Below are 25350 nucleotides of genomic sequence, written 5' to 3' on the forward strand. Positions count from 1 at the left end.
TTATTTTTTATGGCAGTCTGAAGTAAACAAGCATCATCTGCATATGTGCTGACGATTTCTGTATTTAATTGGTTGATGGCTGACAATGGGCGTTTACAGCACAGATGAATGATCCATGCTACAGACAACAAACCAAAGGTGCGTAAAGAAGATTCAGTGTTGTCTTTAGCGTCTTCTGGGTGATTGTAGAAAATTCTCCTTTAGATTTGTGAGATGCTGCTGATGGTGCTGGATTTGACCCTACATGGAGGGAGCAGCAACATTTCAAATGCCTGTACATGACCCTGTGCCCTGGAAACATGCTACAATAAAAAACAAACAAACACGTGTTTGGCCCTTTAGCATGTACGAATGTGGGGAACAGTAATAAAAATAAGCTGCTCAACCCTACCAGGAAGCGCTGTGGACATCACAATGTGCAATATCTTATAGCGCAGTAAGAGGTGGAGGTGGAGTGGGTGGATGTGTGTCTGACACCAGAGATGTGGGTTTGTCTTTCAAACAACACCCCTGTTCTCATGTTCAGGGCTCAGATTGAATCCAGTGTGTGAGTGTTCTGTCCTGATTCGTCCTCAAGTGAGAAATTCCAGTAACAGACTGGTAAGAGGAGCCGGATGTAGAAATAGCTGAGTGTGTTCCTGTAAACATGCAGCTGCTGCATTACACTTTTCACGGTGACCACCTCCACATCTGTGACGTGACTCATGACGATGTCAGCATTATTACCTCCTCACTGAGCTCTGATTGAGACTTCACACCAGTGCAATGAAAGTTTTATGCGCAGTGAGCCAAGAAAAAGTATGTGAACCCAATGGAATCACCTGGATTTTGAATGTTTAATCAGTGTGGAGGATTATTATTAACTGTTTGTGTGTTATTGGCTTTAGCACGTTGTGTTTGTACGTTTTATCACCAATTCTCTTGGAAAAGCGGCTAAATACACACTTTTCCATGCCACTATATGTAGCTGCTTTTGAACAGATTAATTTCATTAAATTCTAATTTATTTCAGAGGCCTATCTTGTTTCATCCCATTCAGTTCATCTCATCTAAATCAATAGACATATGAATCTGCCATGTGTGGTCTGCAGGGGAAAATCCATTTCTATGGCAGGAGATACGAGATCCTCACTGGGCCAGCAACACAGTGTGTGCGTGTGTGTGTTAGAGACCAATGAAATACAACCCTGGGTGTCTGGGGTCAATCCATTTTCAGCAGAGGCTGCTGATGGCACTGTGTCAGCCTATCATATCGCTTAATGACTCTGAAGTCATCACTTACCTCATCCTGACATCAGGTATTGATTGGCTGAGCGTGAGAGGGATGATGGATAGATGAGTGCCCGGACAGATGGATGGCAGCTGAAGATGGAACTAATCTCATTAATATATGTTATTTATGTGATAGGTTGTGCTCTACATACCCCCCTCCTCCCACACACACACACACACACACACACAAACATTAGCAGGCCGTTTTATCCCCTTATAAACACAGATGTATCTTACCTTTGCGGAATTGTCACAGGTTCATCCAAACAACAACAACAACATAAAAACAAAACACGTAGATATACTAATAATAATTTATTGTTATTATTAAGATCACTTGGCAGATACATAATTTCTACAAACCATAAAATATCCAATCAACCTGGCTTACCTGTAGATTTACCCATGAGCCGCTCTAGAAATGTTTTAATGTGGTGGCCAGATGCTCATAAGAGGGGGAATTTTTAGAAAAGCAGTAAAAGGTGTTATAACAATCTAAAATCCACGTATGTATGCTATTAATATTAAAAATGTTCATTGTAAGCGATTACAGCTTTGTGTATTTTGATATGAAACATTAACAATAATTAAACTGCTTGTAAAGGTTTTAAGTCAAATGCACGTGGTACTAATGTGCTAGGTACTAAGCCTGGCCCAGCTACTACATAAAAACCACATCCAAGTTTCAGATGCTTGTTCAGATGCAGATGTTCGAAAAACTGTTCGAGAGAAATATGAAGGGACATTTCACCATCCTGCACTGGAAAAAAATACCTGTGCACCTACAATATACACTGTTGCTCAAAAAGTTGGAATAATTTTGTTTTTTTTGCAAAAGTTAATTGTGCCATAGTTTTCACTGTGATCAATAAAGTTTTGAGAAGATATGCACTTTATCTATCAAGAATGAATCACATTGTCACAATAATTTTATGAGAAGAGGTAAAAAATATTTTATTCCAACTTCACAGGCAAAAGTGTCATTTGGACATAATTGCATTATCTATGCAATTGTAGACTCCTGATCCAGTTCATCACTAACATGAAATTATTTTATTCTTCTAGCAACAAAATAAGAAGAATGAGGAGCATCAAAAGGGGGGAGCCCCCTAGGCCAAGTGTGTGTGTGTGTGTGTGTGTGTCTGTGTGTGTGCGTGTGTGTGTGTGGCTTAAGTATCTGTACTGTTGCACAATAAAAAAAATCTAAATCAAAAAAGTATTACAGTGGCTTCACTCAACAACTGCTTTGCCAGTTGGTTAGATTTAGTTCATCACCAAGCTTCAAGAGCAAATATACTAAAATAATAATAATAATTTGTATCATTTCTAACAGTTTATAGCAAATCCTGTTTTCAGCTAAAACAATGGAGAAGGAGAGAATTATTCATGTCATTCTGTTTCCAACTAGAGAGAACTGAGGTGTTATTGTCTTGAATGTGTCTCTCTGAGCTGCAGGTTAAAAGCTACTTGCTGACCGCATGGCAACATAGTGCTGGGAAATTTAGTGCGTAAATTAGATTTGTTTACAAAATGCCAGATGCAGGTGAAAGCTCTGAAAACATGCCTACATTGACCTTGAGTTGGGATTAGGTTGCCAGACACACTGATGCCAAGGTCACAAACACAATTCTGTGCTGAAATGATATGAGTAACTAGAAGCTCACACCATCCAAGCCCAATGAGTCAGAACAGAAATGAACCCTTGTGTCCAAACAGGTGAATCTGCAGGTAAGCCAGGAAGTGATTGGTCCATAAGATGAAGTGTTATATCAGGTTGCTATCTACCATCTGTCATAGCTAACAGCTGTCTGATGATCTTATCCTGGATACAGTTGGTGTAGCTCCATGTATAATGTGTGTGTATGTGTGTGTGCAGTAGGTCATGTAACAGGGCTGGGTTATGAAACATATTGTAGATGGGTGCTGGCTGCAGGACTTGGCTCACACTGACCTCTGGCAGATTAGAGAGGACCTGCATCTAATGCCAACTGACTGCACCACCTATTCTACACCTCAACATCAGTTTACTTGTTGCAGTTAGTAATAACCATCCAGATGATGTCATAGTGGGTTTGGAGAATAGAAGCTTATAAAAGAAGGTTGGCCTTGAAACATGAGGTCAAGTATTTTTACTAAGATGTTGTGTTTGCAAGGTACAAAAGGTCTAAGAAAGATGCCACTGTGTAAACTGACAGATGCATCAAAATAATCCTAAAAAAAGTTAAATCCCCACAGACATTAAAACAGCCAAAGAAAAATGCTCAAGATCTGTCTATGAGTAAAACCATAGTGTGCAAAATGTACTTTAATATTTTAAAATTGCAAGTACCAATTAATGGCATTTTTCAAAATGGTATACTATTATTATTATTATATAACTGGTCATTCTGAAGTAAATATATTATACGGTACTTACTAAAGTGATCCCTTCTAATGCAAATTCTTCATGTGCCAAACCAGCAGTATACCGTACTATAACGTACGGAGCCCGGGAAGGGACATTTCATGGTTAGAAAAAGGGGATTAATTCAGATGTGGCAGAAATTCACTCAGTACGCCATTAAAAGTGCAAGTACTTAACTACAAGTACTACTTCAACTGAAGTACAGACTTTACTGTTATGTGTGTGTGTGTACTCCCAGTACACCACAAAAAATATACAAATTACTGATTTAAAAAGTATCTGAAACATTGTTGACCACGATGCCGTTGAGAACATGTAGGTAACTAAATAATGATTGTTTAATGGCTATATTATTCAAAATATTCGAATTTGTAGGAATGTATAGTAGATGTCTCTGTGGCGCAATCGGTTAGCGCGTTCGGCTGTTAACCGAAAGGTTGGTGGTTCGAGCCCACCCAGGGACGTCAGATTTTTCTTTTTTTTTAATTAAAATATCGTTTTCATTTAAAATAATGTGGTGCAGTAAAATACTTTAGTAAATGTTCTTAGTCACTAAACAATTTGATAGAAAGCATAGGAAGAGAATAGACATTAGAGCTCTGGTTATGGGACGACTTCGAATGGAATGAAAGAGGCTGTGGAAGCATGAAGAGATCAACCCGAATATCTTCAGTTACAGGAGAGACTAGATTCAAAAGGTCTGAAAGAGATTTGTTCCCAAAAATTGCTTGTGTTTGAAATTTAAGAGGAATAAAAATGATTCTGCAAAAATCTTTTCATGTCTCAACAGAAATGTAGAAAGCCCACAACAGCTATAAAGTGAAGACAAAGACATGAGAGCAGAGCGACAGAAATGAAGAAAGTAGAATAAATTTATTCAGAGCGCAGAGGTCTGAACACACACACGCACATTTAACTTTGGCAGGTTTGTAGAAAAAGCGTTTAATTTGTGCCAATCTGATTCTTATCACAATAGAAACGGAACTCAAGTAGAAACATTGACAACAATCCCCTGGAAGGCGAACAGTGCAAAAATAAACTGCAAATAAGAACCAGAGAGCAGCTCAGTTCAGACAGTGGCCGTGTTGTTTTTGTGCATCTGTATGATAAAGAGCTCACATGGTTCACAACTTTTATTTCCAAAACATATTGCGTTTCTACAGGCTTACAACACTGGATCCACACACAATACCAGTAAAAGTGTTTCCAAACACAAAAGAATACAGTAAAACCACGTATTTTGGTCCCAACAAGTCTCCTCCAACAGTCAGAGACCAAGACCACAATCACGTGTTGAAACCTCGTCTAAACATTAACATGCATCCTGTGTATGTGTCTGTACCCACTCAGAGTGGGGGTTTGCAAAAGACGACGACGAGGTATAAACAGGAACTTCCTCCTCCAGGAAAGCTCCACCTTTAGATCCTCAATATAATTACAGTCTTAGAGTTATACATTCCCAGGTTATTTTGCAATGAAAATTTGGAGGATATTCAATTTTCCTCACTACAGATGATGACCTTCAAATGATGATTCTCATTTCCCAGAATACCTTCCAACATTCCCTTAGATTATAACTTGCTGCATGTGGAAATAGCTTCAAAGTGATTGTTCACAGATTATAAAATGAGTCCTGGGGTTTGAAATGGCACAACACTGTACATTTTACTTATTCTAAAAACCCCAGGTCCAGAAAAGTGTGGATGATTATAAAATATAAGAGACAATGCAATGATTTGCAAATCATTTATAACCTATTTTTGTAAAAATAAAATATTCAAACTGACAAATTATGGTAAAAAAAAGCTCATAAAACTGACGGTAAGGATACATTTGAAAAAAGGTTGGGACAGGGGACAACAAGGAACTGAAAATGGAAAAAAAATAAACATTTAACAACTAACGCATTTCATTAACATGAGGACAATATAATTTTTAGATATAAAACAAGAATCCCAGAGAATCTGAGTCTTCTTCTGAGGCTTCTCACTTATTTGTCCCCAAAAACAAGGCATGTTTAGAACTAGACAATAACTTGCTAAATGATATTTACTTATTTTGGAGCAATATATATGCTGCCATCTGGTCTTGTTTATTGCAGCAACACAACGTCAAACCACATGTATTACAATAGCACGGCTCACTAGTAAAAGAGTCCAGATGCTTCAAAAAGTCTGCTTACAATCCAGACCTGCCACTTACTGAAAACATTTGGAGCCCTATAAAGTAAAGAAAAGACAACAGAGCAGCTCAAATTCTATATAAATAAACTATGAGAAAAAACTAAAACAACTAAACCAGTTTGTCTCAGTTCCTAAACACGGCCGTTATGCATCACAGTGAACATGTTCCTGTCCCAACTTCGAATCTAAATGAGCAAATGTTTTCTTTTAATTTTCAACATTTAATACATTTTCTTGGTACTACTTACAATTAAATATAGGTTTTAAATGATTTACATTTTTTTAATGGAAATGGGATTAAGAAATGCAGGGCCTGGTGGATCAGTGGTATAGCATTGGGTTGGATGTCCCACCCCACCAGATGCGGCCCAGCACAGTCACCAAGGGCCACCCTGGTGCCGGACCCGAGCGTGGATAAAATGGGGTGGTTACGACAGGAAGGGCTTCCTGTGTAAAAACTCTTACGAAATTAAAGTTTGGAAGACATGTAGCTGTGGCGACAACTGAAGGGACAATCCGAAAGCCGTTATAGATATAGGGTTAGGAAATTCACTGAGAATTTCGAGATCTAAAATTTTTTTTTATGTCTGACTAGTGTAAAACTAAATTTTTAAAGAGTGACTTCACTGACATATCAAAATGTCTCTACCTCTAGCTGAAGGTTTTCAGTTCAGGGGACGCCATCTGGTTTCTCCTACTAAGATGGTTCTAGTATTCCTAAAGAGGAATAATAGAGGACAGGCAATGGCAAAGATTAATACAATTCACAGATTTGTACTGCCCAAGCAAGAGCCATTGAATGTTGAAAATCTGTGAAGCCACCCCTTTTTAAGTCCGTGTGTGTAGCACAGCAACAGCCAAAAGCAGTCAGCTGTTCTAGTTTACGTTGCTAAATTCCCCACAACAAAGTAGCATTGGGTGCTGGTAATGTGAAACTGCTCACATTTACATTGCAAATAAGGGTGAATCACATCTTAACCTTTCAGGACAACACATTCTACTCCGTAATGCTTGTGGCTTGGATGAAATGTCCAAGATATTAATGTCATTATTTTGTTTTTAAATTGTGAAAACACTATAGACACAAATGAACAAGGTGAGCTTTGGAGCGAATAGCACAACGGGAACATGTGCATGAAAACCTGCACTTCAGACAAGGGAATGGAGTCACAGACAAAGGTGACGATCAAACTTTTCATTTCAGAATAGGGAAGAAGTGTGAAGGTTAAAAATGGCATTTGATTGGGAATAAAAGTGGATAAATCACTCATTACATTGCAAACCTAAAATCTCAGACAATTCAAAGAAAAAGCTGTGCTTATAACACAACAACAATTTGCACTTAGCAATGATCTTTTAGATGTGCAAACTAATTATCGCAATATTTTACCAAAAAACTATTTTTTGTTTCACTTTTTATTAAAATTTGAAGCTTTGGACATCACATCGTGTGATGAAATCATTGTACTGTACTACTCAATTTAAGGTGTGAGGATACTCTTAAAAAGTTCAAAATAAGACAATAGCACTGCCTTCCGCGTTCGTTATGGATCTTAAGGTTTAGGAGTCAGTTCTGAGGGTTAGATAGTGGACTTTGAAAATGAAACTTTCAAATGGTGGTTCCCGCCCATGTCATAGTTGTGAAGATCAATCAATGCTTGGATCGCCTCCTCGACCGATGACATCTGGATCAAGGCCATCTTACGATCCCTGAGGAGGAAACAGCCAAAACAAACATGTAAAAATTGTTCTTGTTGTTTACCTTCTTGACAGATCAACCCAGAGCATAACAAGCCACTAATTCTGTATGTACAAATTTCAGAAGACATTGTGCGAGTTTTCGAGAGATCATCTACTTTTCATTATTAAAATCAGATGTACTGGAAAACAGACATGACAAATAACAGACATCTGTAGTGTCAGAGAGCTTCACACTGAATTGTTTCTTACTGGAAAAACTTGAAGGCCTTGACAGTTCCTCCACTATTGGAGAACAGAAGACGTAGGTCATCCTCTCCAATGCCGTCCCTGGGTATGCAAAAGATTCAATATTCATCATATTCATGAATTATTTTCCCAACTGTCACAAAGTTACTGTTAGTACTGCCTAACTACTGTTGTACTACCGGATGTTGGAGAGGTGAAGTGTTGCAGAGGGTGGAAAGATATTCTGGAAGTTTTTGGATCCGGGCTTCTTGAAGCGATGGAGTGGTGAGCCAGAGAAATCTGGTAAACAACAACAACCTTTTTATATGAAACAACTGATGACTATTATTTGAACTAAGGTCTTCACACTGTATTGACTTTATGCAAACTGCCTTTTTGGGTGATTTTCCTTTTTCTGGTTTTTGCCTTCCAAACTCTGGTTGCTAGTTGTCAAAGGTGTGAACACACGTCAGTGTTTATGGAGAGATCATATACCTTGACCTCCCTACATTCGCCACAGATATAGGATTAAACAACAACATACTTTTGCACAAAGTTAAATTCAGCACATAATCAGCTAACACAAACTGTGTTTTATAGTAAGACATTAGCTAGATGTGTATGTAACAAACAGCAAAAGAACTGAAACTTAACTTAACAACATGATGCAGGTTATTGTTAATACATTTTTATTAATTTAATTTGGAGTCCTGGATCAATAATCAAGGTGAATTTTGCTCGACCAATTTGTTCACTAAAATACAACTTTTACAACATTTTAAAAATATATATTTTTTAATAATTGTAATAATTAGTTTCTTTAATGTGTAGTGTAAGCCCTTGCTAAATTTTTTTTTACCTATTGTACAAATATGTAAACATTATGATTACCCACTTAAACCACGTATGTTTCATAGTATTAAAGCGTTAACTTGAAAAGCATTTGGATAATCACGAGGTCCGGGTTAACAACAACCGCCACTAGTGCTGTTGGTCTGCAGGGTGCCAGTGGAAATTGGGCTACTGTTGGTCGAAGAAGGAGAGGGGGGAGACCAGTTTGTAGGCAGAGAGAGAAGAGGAAAACCAAGAGTGTAGGACTGACAGCAAAAGACTTTGAATGTTGGGACTATAACAGGAAAGGGTAGAGAGTTGATTTTAATGATACAGAGAAGGAAGGTGGATATACTGTGTGTCCAGGAGACCAGGTGGAAAGGTAGCAAAGCTAGAAGCTCAGGAGAAGGGTTCAATTTGTTTAACAATGGGTCGGATACGAAGAGGAAGAGTTTGTGAGGAATGTTCTAGAACTGAAAAGAGTATCAGACAGGATGAGTCTGAAGCTGGAAATTGAAGGTGTGATGTTCAGTGTTGTTAGAGGTTATGCCCCACAGGTAGCATGTGAGTTAGAAGAGAAGGAGAAATTCTAGAGTGGGTTAGATTAAGTTATGCAGAACATCCCCAGAGGTGAGAGAGTGCTGATTGGGGCAGATTTCAATGGACATGTAGATGAATGTTGTGAATATAGGACATGTTTGAGAATGTGATGGGCAGGTTTGGTCTATAGGACAGGAACGCAGAAGGGCAGATGGTGGATAGAGGAATAAAGCTTAGCCGCAGCAAGACAGAATACCCGTGTGTAAATGAGAGGGACCAAGTGGAACGGTGAGTTTACAGGGAGCAGAGGTGAAGAAGGTGCAGGACTTAAAGTACTTAGGGTCAATGGTTCAGAGCAACGGAGAGTGAGAAAAAGAGGTGAAGAGGCGAGTGCAAGCAGGTTGGAACGTTGGAGAAAAGTGTCAGGTGTGTTGTGTGATGAAAGAGTATCAGTAACAATGAAAGGAAAGGTGTTCAAGACGGTGGTGAGACCAGAGATGTTGTTCAGCTTAGAGACAGTGACACTGAAGAAAAGACAGGAGGCAGAGCTGGAGGTAGCAGAGCTTAAGATGTTGAGGTTCTCTTTGGGAGGGACAAAGATGGACAGGATCAAGAATGAGTCCATCAGAGGGACAGCTCATGTTAGATGTTTCGGAGATAAAGTCAGAGAGGCCAGATTGAGGTGGTTTGGACATGTTCAGAGGAGAGACTGTGAATATATCAGTAAAAGGATCCTGAGGTTGGAGCTGCCAGGCAGGAGGTCTAGAGGAAGACCAAAGAGGAGATTTATGGCTTACAGTGAGAGAGGACATGAAGATAGTTGGTGTGAGAGAAGAGGAAAGGGAACACTTGAAAGATAAAGATGATAACATTTCTCGCCATCATCTATTTCTTAGCCTGCAAAGTACATATCCTCATCCATAGTCTGGTCTCTATGTCTCGATTACTGTAACTCCCTTTTATCTGGTTACTAACATTAGCTTCTCCACAAACTAACTGATTCAGAATTATAACCAGGACTTCATCCATATAATCTGTCACCACCACACTTCAACAGCTCCAATTCAGAGCTCTTACAGTTATACTACCCTTCTTGTACTCTCTACAATGGGGCTTATTTCCACACCCTCTGCAGACTTGAGTACCATGGGCTCCAGAGCCTTTAGCCTCACAGCCCCATGTCTCCTGAATATTCTGCCCTTCATTTGGTGACCTTGAGTGACCTGAAAGGTGCCTTTGACTAAAATGTATTAATATTCAATCTTGCATTAGCCATCAGAAGTTACTTACTTTACTATTCACCTGGCATGATTATAACCTCATGTTTAAAAATCAACCACAAAGATACTGACACTTCCACAATGCAGGTATTTCTTCACCTTTAGTAAGTCGTTGGTCATCCAGTCCTTCTCTGGGCAAAGCCACAGTTTGATGTTTTGACAGTGTCACTCTCATCACTTTACCAAACACCTTTTGACCATTCAAGTGGCTCATAGCTGCAGGAGAGACAATTAGAAAACATAAGCAGATGCCATATGCTACTATATCACCTTAATACAAAGATGAAACCACTAACATCACACTGTTGGTGGTTTACACATTTATTGAGAAAAGGACCAATGTGTTATTTATTTATTTATTTAAACACAGCTAACCCTTAAAAGTGATTTTATATTCTTAATATATATTTATATTCTACACAAAGCAAAGTATACTTTCTTTCAGAGAATACTTTATTTGGTTATTTGAGCAGTAATTCATAAATTCCTAGTGTGGTCAGTTATGAAACTTTTCAGTTTTAGAGATAGTTTCAAGGATTTTTTTAACTCTCATTATCCAGAGCACAGCTTTCATATACCTGAATAAAATACCTTGATCAACGGGACTAGCAAGTAAGGAGACTAAACTTAAAATATTCTAAATTTAATTAAAAAACAAATCCTACTGATAATTTATGTGCCATTTACTGATATTACAAAAAAGCAGGACTCACCCAGTTGAGCCTGGTTGCCATCAGACAGCTGGATTAGAGCACTGTCCTTTTTGTTGTAGAGGATCTTCACCCTCTGCACATCACCATAGACTCCTGATGGGAGAGAGAGAGAGAGAGAGCGAGAGAGAGAGAGAGAGAGAGAGATAGAGAGAGAGAGAGCGAGAGAGAGTGAGAGAGAGGCAGGCAGAGAGAGGGAGAGAGTGAGCAAGAGAAAGCAGGATTGAGAACAGACAGAGCAGGACAGATGGAGCCGACGGAGATAAAAAAAAAAGAGAGATATAAATGATGGAAAGAATCAAGTTAGTTTTAGAAAGACAAATGAAAATATAAGATGAAATCTTCCCATCTGACTTCCACTAGAAACTCCAAATGCTTCTTTGTTACCATGTACTTTAATTTTGTGACGTTCAGTGAGAAGAGTCACACGTCTAAGCTGAGCCTTACCACTGACACACAGTTAACACTGCTTGGCATCTGACCAACCAATTAATATTTTGATCGGACAATGTGTGAGCATGTCAGATTGATTTTAAATGGAGGTGTAGGTGAACAGACACCTTTAACGAAAGATTTTGACAGATATATACTAATCTAAGAAAGAACATTCTGTATAAAGAGAAAAAGTTCTCTTTAGGCTTTTTAGCCAGATTTTAATCTCTGCATACAATGAAGTAGCTAATACTGGTCCAGTAAGCGTAGGGACAAAAACATAAAAACTTCTGGTCCAGCTGACAGTTAAATGTGACTTTTTGTATGTCTGATTTAGGTCAGGTTAACTATAAAGTTGCACAACAATAGTGATTCTAAAGAAATAGGCAAAAGAATGAAAGAGATGCAGTTTTTTTACAGCAGGAATGAGTCTTAGCGAGTACAATAGAATGTCATGATCAACTTAACCATTTATGTGGAGAGAACAAAAACACCGAAATAACTTGTGTTTCTGGTAATTTGAAGGCTCCATTGTTGTATATATGTTCTATAAATATTTAACAGGGACAATTCTAATAATTAAACATGGGGTTTAAATCAGATTATATCTTGAACATCTGAATTCCCAGCCCCCTTTCTGAATGCAGGAAAACCTATGTTGTGTGTCAGGTGCGGTGTCTTAATCTACAACCACACCAAGTAGCAATATGTCAACTGATAAGGTTAGTTTAGGTAGCTATATATTTAGCAACTATATGTAGCTAACCTATTTGTTGGGTCAGAGATTTTAAACTTTAAAATCCACCCAGTAACCTTATGGAGTTTAGACGGAGAAAAAGAGGAATAAGTGGTGGAGCAATCAGAGCTGCAGCCTCAAGTGAAAACAAGGAGAATATGGAAGCCGTTTAAAAGGCACCAAAGAGATGTAAGACATATTTGTAAAAATATTTTATATTGGTCTGTGTGATGTGTACCAGACAGGCCAGTAAGACAGAAAATGTTGTTTACCTTTCAACTCTCTGCTGTGTAACGTTAAACCTTGAATATGCTGTGATAATAGGTTTCAAGGTTTCATCACATACTATATCGCCACTCATTATCCCTGTTCACACTAATTTTACTTTTGCTAAATTTGGTAAATTCTTCACCTACAGTAAATGTTGATGTTTGTGCTAAAAAGGAGATGCTGTGCATGCACAGCTGACTCTTGCTAATTCAGATCACACTAGAAAGTTACACTTCGTACATTTAAGGCAACATTTTTAACAATTTCTTGAACAAGGTGCTGTCTTGGTAATTCAGTCAACCTCAGAATCTGTTGTTTGCTTCAAATCAGTTCAAATCTAAATTTGGAGGTTTCACACCATGCTGGCCGATCCATTTTAAGATAAGACACTGAACGTGGATCAATGTTTATTTCCTTGCATATATGTCTAAAGTCACTTGGGCACACACCGCAAACTTTTATGCATTTTGAGCACACATGAATGATTTTGGTGTCTTTGTTCTCATCAGATAAGAAATAAGCTGACCAAACATACACATCTCCCAGACTATTTTAGAGACACATGTAGATTTGAGCTCTGTATTGCACAATATGACAGAGGGAGGCTCAAAGATACAGAAAGATATAGAGAAATAAACGTGTCCACGACATCACTGAAGAAAGTGAACAAAACTGGATTAACAGAGAGAGATATACAGATAGAATAGTAGAGGTTGAACATACCGAAGAGGGTAAAGAGACTTTGAGGCGTGACCATCTTTAGAGAGAGAGACCGCAGAGCAGAGGACAGGAAGAATAGGAGCAGAGGAGGAGGAAGAGGAGAGACGAAGGTAGAAATCAGACCGCCCAGCGTTGGACGTGGGGGGAGATGGTGGTTTCCAAGATGAAGAGGGGTGGAGTAAAGATGAAGGGTGGGGGGTAGTCAGAATTAAGAAGAGTGAAGAGAGGAAAAGGAGATAGAAAAAAATTGAAGCAAATGTACATGAAAGGGGAGAATACAACATTAGAGGCCAAAAGGAATAAATGGAGAAAAAAAATATGTGAAAGGGAGGCAGAGGTGTGAAGGAAGGAAGCAGGGAAGGGAGAAAGGAGAAGAGGAGGACAAAAACCAAAGCAGAGGTCAGTAAACAGAGCATCACTGGAACATCAACGGAGTCTGAATGACTGCTGATTTGTTTACACGCACACGCACGCACGCACGCACAATAAATATATATGTATATATTCTCCATTTTTTTTTAGGGAGGAAAAGAAAGGATGTCACGATGAATAAAGCAGGAAAGACATAGGTTAATGGAAAGTGAGTGGCAGCAGATTTAAAACCAAAAGGGGACAGTACCATAAAGAGGGCAAGTCAGGTCATAAGTGGAACTGTCATTTACTGTCTGACAGTGAGAGAATGATGTATTGAGTATAGTACAGTATATAAACAATGGAAAGATTTTTTTCTCATTGTCTTTTCAGAATAAATAGAAATTGGTCATCAACTTATAAAAATAAGACAATTCAACTTATGCCTATGATTATGTGCAGCTGTGCTGGAACTAACAAGTTAATCCACCAAACAAGACCAGTGTGTATGGAGTTTCTACTTGTACGCTATGAAAAAAACAGGGTGTGTTTTGCAAAAAAATTACTGAATGGGACTACAAATTTTGGTCTGTCCATTCTCTGAGAACAAACCCTAGATTTTACACTCAAAGTGGCAAACGGCAACACCACACTCAAACACCACATAGCTACTGGACTTTTAAGCATACTCAAAATGTATAGAGGTGCCTGCTCCACTCAAGCCCATAAGTCGCCGGACAGAACTGTGTACTGTTATCAAAACAGCCAGGATACAGTTGCTGCACCAGAATTTACCAGAAGGGGGCGGAAGTGTGAAAACCACAACTCTACTATAGTGTTACTTCTTACAGGAGAAAACAGATGGAGAGAGACAGAAAGAGAATGGCTGACGGAGAGATGGAACACACAATTTGCTAACAGGTACTGTCGGTATAGAGGTACAGATGTCAGAGGAGGAGGTGCTTATTTAGAATAGATAAAAAGAGGAAACAGATAGAATTATAAAGTAGTATGGAAAAGTTAGGCCACCACCGGACAAACCCATTTAGTTTAGAATTGAGTTAGAAATACACTTATTCCTCTTAGCACCATTTCTCCTTATGGTGCTAAGTGTGGCACGTGCAAGAGTCTGAAACCACCTAGCATATTAAGGGGGGAAAGTCACACTGTGACTTAAATCCATCTTCATTACATGTGCCAGGTAGAAGATGAATAATAATTTATGCTGTAAACACACAAAACCACACATCCATACAGGAGTCACACTGTCATCTATTGTGGAAAATCATTCAGCAGTATTGGATGGATAGCTGAAAGGAGAAATATAAGGCAGAACTAGGAGGTACTCATTTACAGTGAGGTAATGATTGTGGTAAACATACCTCTTCATTTAGGTTGGAAGCCAACAGAACCCCTGACACTCCGGACCCAGACAGAGCAACACGACCTGCCGCCGCTGCCGCTGCTGCAGCGGCACTTAGAGGACTAATGGCTCCTGTTAGGAAAGAAAAAGACAATAAACAAATCACTATCAAACATGGATCACATCAGCAGTATTGTTAACATACTAAACTGCTAATGCTCTGAGTAACATGGATTAAATAGAAATGCAAGACAGAGCCCAGTCAAATAACTACCCCAGCATGCCACATAACAATACATACAGTAATAAATGGAAGGAGATTTTTTTTAAATTAAATTAAAAATAAAACAAACCAAAAAAAAACCTCATCAAATCAGTGACGGTGATATGATTGATGCCATTGTGAAAATGTACTTTTAGTCAATATTTGAGTTGGTGAGCTTTTCATCATAATTAGCAAAAAAACTAACTATCAGAACATTCAAACTTTTACAAACCGTTTACAATTGGTGGCAGCACAAACTGTAATGGGTTATAAAGGAAATATAATATGACTATTAGCTACGTTGAAACATTATAATCTAATCATGGTGTTTGGAAATTTGGGTAATGAATCAAATCCTTGATATATTTACTGTCCACCTACTCTATAAATAGGTGTTATTAAGGATTATTCGCTTTTTGACTTGAAATGCAGTTGAAGTTAAATGACAAATGACCTGCTGTGATTTCATAACTTTATGTTGTATGTCACTAAAACATTTTCAATAAAGTCATTTATTCCTCATAAGTGAATACAAGCTGGCATCTTTATTCTGTCCAGGGCAGCCTCAAAACAAAAGTGTGTTACTATAGTGTGTTATGAGAAGACGCCAAATTCTCACTAAACCATGCTTAATTAAACCAAAAATGCAAAAAACATTTCTTACATCTTAATTTCAAAGTCTACCAAAATTTAACTAACTTTTATATACATAATTAAGCCCAAAAGGTACATCAAACTAGCTTTTAGCTTGTTTGGAACAATTCGGAAAAAACAAAACAAAACAACAACAACAACAACAACACACAATAGATTGTTAAGAACTTTACTGATAAAGGGATAAACAAGAAACTTCAGGAAAGTGGCAATTAGAACCCAAATGTTTGGCAACTCTGACAGTAAAAAAATAAAAAATAAAAAAAAATATTCTGTTTGACTGGCTTTACTTTAGCAGCTACTGTCCAGATCAGCCTGATTGTAATCCATAGATTCAGATGAACACATATCTAGTTTTAAAATAGATTCACCTAACACAGGATTGTGAAGATCTGTACATTTCTAAACTTTTAAACTACCATTTGTTTCTGATCAAAATATACAGTAACTATACATAATTGGAAAATACACAGCTTTCATATTTTTACAAAGGACTAAAATGCTAATTACGCATGTCAAGTCCAGAATTAGTTTTATCTATTGATATGCCTGTAATACAAAGTAAGCCACTATAACAACTGACAGAGAGGATTAGCAGCCCTCGTGCATTCTGACAACCATAGCAAGACCCGAGTTGAGAAGATACAGCCACAAGACAGAGTAATGGCAAAAGAACATTAGGAAAAAAAGAAAAATATACCTCCACCCTGTGAGAGGGAGAGAGAAGATGAGTAACCACCTCCACTAGAGTAGGAAGCTAGTGCTCCAGATGGGGTACCTACAAGAAAATGACAACTACATTTATACCAAACAACATTTAACTAACCAAGCACAAGCAACCAAACCAAATTAAATACAATATTAAACCTATTACAATATTTCCAATAAATTCATTATCTAACTTAAACTACAAATATTGTTATTCATAAGGTATTCCGCTTCCTTCAATTTTTGCATAATTCATTGTATTGTCAATTTAAGTCTGATACTGATAAAATAGCCATGTACACACAATAACCCAAACCTAAGAAGAAAGAAGTCCATAATTTGACCTTTGCATAATGACAGAGTGAAAAGTGTTAATAGAAATATGTGCTACTACTAGTTTTGAAAAAGATTTGTTACATGTTATGCCCCACTTCCTGTGTGTGCATGTATAATCCTGTGTATTTCCTAGGCTTACCTCTTTATTTCGACCAGTCTTCCATTTCCTAGTTTTGATTTTTTTCCAACTTTGTGCTTTATGTTAATATTTACTTAACACTATCCATGTCAGAGAAAGAAATAACGAAACATACTGTTGAACAGCAGCTTCTTGTCTCTTGTAAATTATGTTATCGACCTCAGAGTCCCGGGAGCTGTAACAATTGTAGCTCGGTAATAAATATAACTAAACATCGACTACATATCATCTCAACCACTGAAGCTTGTATCTCCTTTCTTCAAACATCTTTCATCTGCTTCGAAAGTAAGATCACTACTCTGTACTGTCCGTGAACGCCTCTGACACACACACACAAAATCTTGTCCAGCCTTTAGTGTCAAGCAAGTGTTGTGGTGAGTGATTCCAAACTTTCATAGTCACCAAGACAAGACACTGCTTAATTTAAAATTTTAAATAATTCCACTAATATATTATTGTAACATTTACAGTTTATAGAAATATGTTCTGATATTCTAACAGTAATTGTTTTATAAGAAGTAACTACAGGTCTACTGCAACTTTTAAGTAAACAAAGAAAAGAAAATCCAGTCGAAACATAGCATTTCATTCGAATGATCTGGGACAAACTAATGACTATCAAAAGGCAGAATGTTTGTCTCAGAATATTTGGAACAAAAAGAGAGAACACTTCAAAATAGCTTAACATTCTAAAGACAGCTGTTCACATGTTTGCAAAGAGTTCAAGGTTGAACTGATACTATATTGTTTGTGAATTGCGACAGCTGTAAACAGAGGGTAATATTAGCTTGTTTAGGCTAACAAATCAAAAGATCCTAAAGCTGAGCTAGGTGTTGCTTAAACATTAGTATGCTACTGACACTGGCATATAACCTATCAACATGACACTGCCAGACACACACATTTGTACAGCCATCAAAGTAAGGACACTCATTGACATAATACATTCCCTAGCTCCTTACCCTACCCTAATCCCAATTCAAGCCAACCAAGCTTTTCAGAGGCAGAGAAAATATGACAAAAACTGCAGTAGAAATGTCATGCCACAATAAAAAAATTACTATTTAATTGCTATTGGTATTGACAACCAGATTCCCTTTACCGTGACACTAGTGTGTATAGTATATGGGTTATTTTTCATCCCCTCCCCAGTAATAACTTCCGGACTTACATGCTGTTTTAGTATATTCTGTGATCCTCTTGTAATTTATATCACATCCAGAGTGTTCCTGGTATTTTTAAGTAGATCTTATACTTATTTAAGCATCTCAAGGTCAAATCATGGTAAATTAGTAAGTATATGTATTAATTAATTTTAAAATGTATTCGCTAATCTAAAAAGCGATCATGAGATTAGAGATATTATTTGCTAAAGGGGCACAATTCCATTTATGTAATTTTTGTGTTTAACTGAGTATTATATGAAGGTCTATTTACCCTCTCTGTTTACGGATTTGGAAAGGTCAACTTTTCACACAACACAAAAAGTGAGGTAGAGAGGAAAGGGTGAGGATGTATGTGTTGAAATGGTGCTGAGTTGTAAATGTGTCACAGGCGAGCTCTATTTAATTTAGTACATGAATGGGAGTACAGCTGTAACTAAAGTATTATGAATGCCCCAGGGGAAAATCTAAATGGATATGGGGCTAGAGGAATGATGAAAGAGGAACATTTACCCAACAAAGAATGATCCTTGTTTGTAGACTCTCCATCTCCAGTAGGAAGGTCAGGCCTAGTGTAATCTCGACTCTTATCATTGTTATATTTGACATTGAGGTTGACCAGTTTACTGAAGTCTATCCGCAGAGTACAGCATGAATTATAGATGTTCTGACCATCCAAAGACTAGTGTGAAAGAGTGAAAGAGGAAGGAAGAAAGAAAGAAAGAGTTAAAATTACATTTCTCATACAGCTTGTTTCAAGCCAAATATTGCTAGTCTGGTAGATTTCAAGGACAATAGTAATATTGAGGTAGAGCCAGAGATTCATAACCTGATAACAATATAACAACAATAATTTTTTTAACACAAATAATCCATGAGTGTTAAATCAGATCTTTTGATTTGTTTACAAACTGTGATCATGATAAACATTATACATGGGATTTATATGTGTAAAACAGCCAGACAAATATATCCATTTATGCCAAGAAGGTTAAAGGGTAATACGTTAATGGTCTAATTTAAATGTTGAGCACTAACAGGCAACAGGGGACAGAGGAGTGAAGCTAATACCAAGATAAATCAGTGTAAATGATGTCTTTCAGATCAGACAGGTGGTGTGTTATACTAACTATGCTACTTGTATTTTGGACACAGAGTATATTAAAGGCTGTTAATGAACTCTGAAAAATATATATGTCTATGAATGTCTCCAGATGTTTTATCTGTCTGACATATTTTGTTTGCTGCTGTCTCTTTGCTTGCTGTTGGTCTTTCTGTAGCTTAGACAAGCTATAGAAAACAATGACCATGTCTGTGTTTTAAATGTCATTTCTGTCATGAAAATATTATGTTGCAGGAGTACACATCTTACAAGCAGAACAGACATAAATACTAGAGGCATGGTAGAGGCATCAGTAGACAACTAAAATGTTTAGAAAATAGATGCAAAAAAGTGACATATTTAAACATATTAAAACAGTCTGTCTGTTGCAGTCTGTTAAAGCCATTTGTAAGTTGTAATTGGTGACAAAAAAAACCTAATAGCTATAATTTTCATATATTGTTTGTGGAAACCTACCAGTTTGGCTTGCTGTGCATTGACAGGGTCACTGAACTGTAGAAGAGCCTGAAACTGGTTGTTCTTGGTGAAGGTTATAATCTTCATCACAGTCCCAAACTTGCTAAAGATCTGCAATAATCCAAACATTAATAATAAATAACACAAAAACCTTTAAGTGCAATATAGATACATTGTAGTGCTTACAAAAGGTAGACTGAATCATGTTTGTTCCAAAAGTAAAAATCAATTAACAACACTTATAGGCACTGTTTCTGACACGTTACTACAATTTGAGGTAATCTAAACACCTCATGCAAAATCTAAAGCTGATTATTTAATTAATAAATCCTGTGATTAATGTAATGTTCCTTTCTTGTATCTCTTCATCCTCAGAAAGGTCCTGTTTTGCTGTTAAGATACTGTTTTAGTAGCAAACATACCCAAACATAAAGAATAAGATCAAACTCGACTTTGGGGTTGTTGGCACTGATTTGACTCCTGGGTCTTTAAGGTGTTCTGTTTTTACCTGTTGTAAAACATCCAGTGTCACAGGATAAAACATATTGTCAATTATAATTCGTAGGACAGGGCTGGGGGGTGGAGTGAGATCCAGAGCTCCTGGGTCAGAGGATGGAGAGCTTCCATCTTGAACTGCTGACACTGCCTGCAGCACTGCCTGAGCCCTCTAGGTGTAAAGACAAAAAAACTGGACATGTGAGAAGCAGAACAGTACCATCAGTCTTGTCGGATGAAACATGCAGTACTATCGTACAGCAGTACAAGACATAAAAATGTCTATACCTGGTTAAGAGCTGAATCTGTTTTCAGTTCCTTGTGGTTGGAATACTGAATGAAAACAGGTGTATTTCGGACCTAATAAGAATGAGATCCATATAATACACAATTTAGTTTGTATAACTGGGAGATAAAGTAATTGATAGATGGATGGAATTCTATAGGAAATGATGAATTTCAAACCTGTGGTGTGACGGCTGTGTAGTAGTTCACCATAGTAATGGCTGCTTCTTCTGTACCCAACTCTAGAAATGCCTGGAGGGGGGGACAGACAATGTCACTGTCCTTTGGTTGTATAAAAATGAAATATATCTTTTGCTGAACTTAAATGTTGTTGTACCCTCAAAGTATTTAGTAAATTACAGTGTTCTGCTATAGTTTACCTGATTTTTCCCCTTGAGCATAAGTATATTGGTAACTTTTCCAAAGGGTAATCCCAGAGCAATGACTTCAGTCTCTGACACTTCATTGGGAAGTTTCCTGATGTGGAGAACTCTGGAGGGAGGTGATTCATCCAGACGCTGTTTCTTACTGTCACTGCCATTTGCTGACACACACACACACACTAATAACTTAAAAGCTAAAGCAACAGATCATGTGTAAATAAAAATCATGATAGCTTAATTCATGAGAATGTTGATATTTTCTACACCAAATGATTAATTGAAAAGAGCAAACCAATGCCTATAAAGCCCTAAGAAGATTCAGAAAGTAAGAATCACTTTATTTGCTCACATAAGTCTTACAGAGAATTTAACACAAGTTAATGGCTTAAATATATATATTTACTGGTTTAAATTTAACCACCAACAGCTTTTATTATGACAATTCATTATCAAAATTTGGAGCTTTATAAACTTCTATGAAAAAAAAACCCTGTACGTTTTCTGATATTTTGGTACCCTCAGTCAAACTTGAGGTGCCAACAGACTTTGAGGAATGTGTGACATGGATCTTATAAACCTTTCACATGGACCATCATTTTTAAGCCATCTTTTATCTAGGACAACCCATTATTGCATGGTTCGTACAAGCTGTTGAGTCAGGCAGAGTTTAAAGATTGATCTCACCAGTCATAGAATTGGGGCTGCTGCCATACATGTTGAGCTCATCTGAGCCTCTCTGGAAAGTTAAGGGGGGAAACAGCAAAACAAATTAAACTAAGCTAAATTTACTTTTTTAGATTTGAAAATCTAAAAATGTTTTATTAAATGCAAAATTACAACTTACTACTATGTAAACATTAAAGACAATGCTCTATAATCTCTATAATCCACCTTACTGAATAGTTAAGAGATAAAAACAGCGTACATCCTTTAGCTGTTTACCATAGGTACACAATCATAAAATTATGCTGATTGTTATTTACAATAAATTTGTAAAAACAACTTACCTTCACACCAACTGCAACATCACTGCCAATGGAAAGAATGCAGAGATCAAAAATGAAATACAATAGAAAATAAGATTGCGATTTATGAAAAAGTTAAACAACTCAGCTAATGTTGAGGTGAAAATAATGCAATTTAGTTTTTCAATTACAACATGTTAAATTTGGTTATTTAACATATATTTGCAACATCTGTTGCATATGTTGATAAGGGTCATCTAACACATATTTGCATCTAACTAATCCTAAAAAGCGATCTATACATAATAAGCATCACAACTAAGTAAATGATTACACTGTTTCAAGAGAAGACTGGGAGGGGGCCTGGTGGCACAGTGGTAGAGCACTGGGTTGGTACGCAGAAGGCTATGGGTTCAAATCCCACCCCACCAGGTGTGGCCCTGCCCAGCCACCAAGGGCCATCTTGGTGCCGGTCCCAAGTCCAATTAAAATGCGAGTATTGCTTCAGAAAGGCCCAAACACCAAATTAGTGTGTAACACATTCCAAGCAGTTGAAGCAGTTCAAATAAAGTTCATCCAATGAGCATTAAAAATACAAAACGCAATTATGAAGTATAACCTGCTTTATATCAGGAAAAACGATTGGCCAATTTCTAAGGAATAAATTCCATCTGTTATTTCTTATCGCATTTCTTAAATTGTTACCTCCAGCTATCTTTACATATGATTATTGCTTACTTCACCTGCGCTCATAAGGTAACGTTAATTAAGTTAAATCAACAGCCAGAGTTGTAAAGTTAACGTTACACTACAGACCTACAGAGGATGTGTGTTGGATACAATAGCTTCAGACAAAGGACACTTGCGTACTGACAGCCCTGCCTGCCATGTAGGTTAAGACATGGTTTATTAATAACACACAAGGCTTACAGCTAACATTACAGTAAGTAACGTTACCATGCTGGCATTTAACGGACATAACGTTATCTCACTCTTTTTGGCAGCGAGCTTTGGCTGATACAATATCTAAACACATTCATTTTACGCACGAGAAAAGGTAACACTTTGGTCAACAGTATACCGCTGATTAGCTACCTTTTGCCAACGAACGTGCAAACTATTGCATTGCTTAAGTTAGAAAAACCAGAATAATAGGTAATATATGTTGGAGTCATGTCGCGTTCCTCCAAAAAAGCTACATTATGTTTTTTAATAGCAAGACTACATTACAGTATCAGGTTTTTTGGTGGGGATCACTGTTGTTAGCTACTGTTAGCTAACCTCAGAATCATGGTTCGCAGCAGAGCTAGCGTTAACATTTTGCATTACGTTATTTTAATTTTAAAAAGAAGGACTTATATTGTGTGTGCCATATTCACAGTGGTAGAAAGTACACTCAGAAGCATTAACTGCAACATGAACATATTTACCCGTCCATTGCAGCTCTTTGTCCACTACGGTCTGGCAATATATAAGCTCACTTCGTAGCGTGGACAGTGTGAGCAAAATGGGCGTTCTTTTTCTTCTTCGTCTCTTTTAATAATTAGTGGAAACTAAGGGTAAGGTTATCATAGCCACCCCTTCCGGTTAGGATGGTAAAATTGCCCCTTCTGCCCCTGGTCATAATATAAAGAAGACAATACAGTTCATAAAGCCAAGACAACATGAGTGAACAATGCTGAGCTCTACCAAGAATAAGTACAGTCTTGCTGTTTTAGCGAAGATACATTGACAATCAATACTTTTCATATTTCCAGGTCTCTTCTTTAAGATTTAATTTAAAAAAACTTTTTTTCAGAAAAAAGGAACTTCTCCAAGAAAAAAAATCAGTATTTATTATGATTTCTTCAATTCTTTTGGAATAGAATTTCTTTATTGTCACATATCTAAAACAAGCACCCTCATACATGTTATCTGAGATGTCACCTGCACAGTTTAAAACATTATACCAGAATATAAATAAAAATTATTTTGTCCTTTTGGTTTATCTTGTGAGTTCAGGGTCGCCACAGCAGATAATTTGTCTCCATATTGATTTAGCAAAGTTTTTTTTTCCCCGATGCCCTTACTGACACAACCCTCCCCAATTTCTACCGGGCTTGGACCGGCACTGCACCACTGGGGATGAGGATGGCCTGTTGGGGGTTCAGTGTCTGGCCTAGGAATACTTGGACGTGTGGTCGGGAAGAGGTCGGTTGGTAAGCGGCCACTCTACTACCTGAGCCCTGATAAATAATATATATACAATCAGTAAATAAAATAGAAGTTAAGTACAAGTTAAAAATAAGGAAAGTGGGCCAGGGAAGCTGAGAATGATGGGTGTGTATGCATGAAGGGAGAAAAGGCAGTGGTTATGACTATAGAAAAGAAACTATTTTTGAATCTATTTGTCCAGGTCTTGATGCACCTGTAGTGCCTTCCAGAGGGCAGCAGGTCAAACAGGTGAAAATCGGGATGTGAGTGATCCCTTCCAATGTTTTTTTTGCTCTTTTATGATCCTCTGTGCGGTATTAATGATACTCTGCAATTGCTCTTTAGACTGTTTTGCAGTGTAGTAAATAGTTGTGTAATAGTTCTGTGTCCAGGTGATCCCATACTGCCTCTATTATATTTTATTCTGGACTCTTCTGAGACGAGTGTCATCGTTTTTTTCCCCCCTAGATAGAATTTTACTCATTAGCAGTGTGCTTGAGATCAGTCATACTAAAACATAAAACTGTTCCCAATCAGACACTTTCCTGAATGAATGGTGAGAATTATTAAAACCTGTCTGTACTTTACAGCACTCAAGATCTCATCAATTTAGACATTCACCCCACCACCACTTACAAAAATGCAGCCCCAAACCATGACAGACCCTCCACAATGAATTCACTGAAGGCATTCTTCTCCCATCTTTAACTCTTCTGCCCATGTGTTGTTAATGACAACATTTTTTATGAGAGCTCCAGTTCCTGAACTACACTTGTTTGTATGAATGTGGGCACTGTTGACAACAAAATATATGCTCAAAACTTTATATAGTATTGGCTCCAGAATAGTAACAGCTCCAGGAGGCCCTGCACCAACCTGAAAATGGTGTATCCATTGTAAAAAGCTTACTTTTCGTCAGCCCTTCTGAAAATCCAGGACATCTCATCCTATCTGCTTTGTTTTTTGCAACAGAGCTATGAGTTAAACCACACCTCCACCCTATGTGCCTCTGTGTAAGGCCTATTTGAACAAACAGGAAAGTGATGGAGAAAGGAACTGACGTCCACCATCCCCTGAGCTAAATCCAAAAGGGCGATGAGTTGGAACACAGAGAGAAGTATGAGTGCCACAAATTTTACTAAAGTAAAGAAACTCAATTACAATGTC

The 25350-nt window shown here is 37.5% G+C and overlaps 1 protein-coding gene and 1 non-coding gene across 2 annotated transcripts; one reads left to right on the plus strand and one right to left on the minus strand.

The window, feature by feature from the left end:
- The first annotated feature begins 4066 nt into the window (after positions 1 to 4066).
- trnan-guu (transfer RNA asparagine (anticodon GUU)) lies at positions 4067 to 4140 on the plus strand. The gene has a single exon. It is a non-coding gene; the product is annotated as a tRNA-Asn (tRNA).
- Positions 4141 to 4530: 390 nt separating this feature from the next.
- On the minus strand, positions 4531 to 23535 carry LOC137098341 (polypyrimidine tract-binding protein 2-like). Its single transcript, XM_067474501.1, has 17 exons — positions 23421 to 23535; positions 22033 to 22054; positions 21710 to 21761; positions 21023 to 21186; positions 20823 to 20894; positions 20646 to 20717; positions 20371 to 20529; positions 19863 to 19973; positions 18797 to 18965; positions 16638 to 16715; positions 15038 to 15150; positions 13308 to 13341; positions 11150 to 11242; positions 10536 to 10652; positions 7986 to 8085; positions 7810 to 7887; positions 4531 to 7569 (listed from the first exon to the last, which is right to left on the minus strand). Exons 1-17 carry the CDS (start codon positions 23426 to 23428, stop codon positions 7440 to 7442), a joined length of 1572 nt encoding a protein of 523 aa, XP_067330602.1. The 5' UTR covers positions 23429 to 23535; the 3' UTR covers positions 4531 to 7439.
- Between the last annotated feature and the right edge of the window lie 1815 nt (positions 23536 to 25350).

The sequence above is a fragment of the Channa argus genome, chromosome 14 (assembly GCF_033026475.1).
Source record: "Channa argus isolate prfri chromosome 14, Channa argus male v1.0, whole genome shotgun sequence".
In the NCBI taxonomy this organism is placed as follows: Eukaryota; Metazoa; Chordata; class Actinopteri; order Anabantiformes; family Channidae; genus Channa; species Channa argus.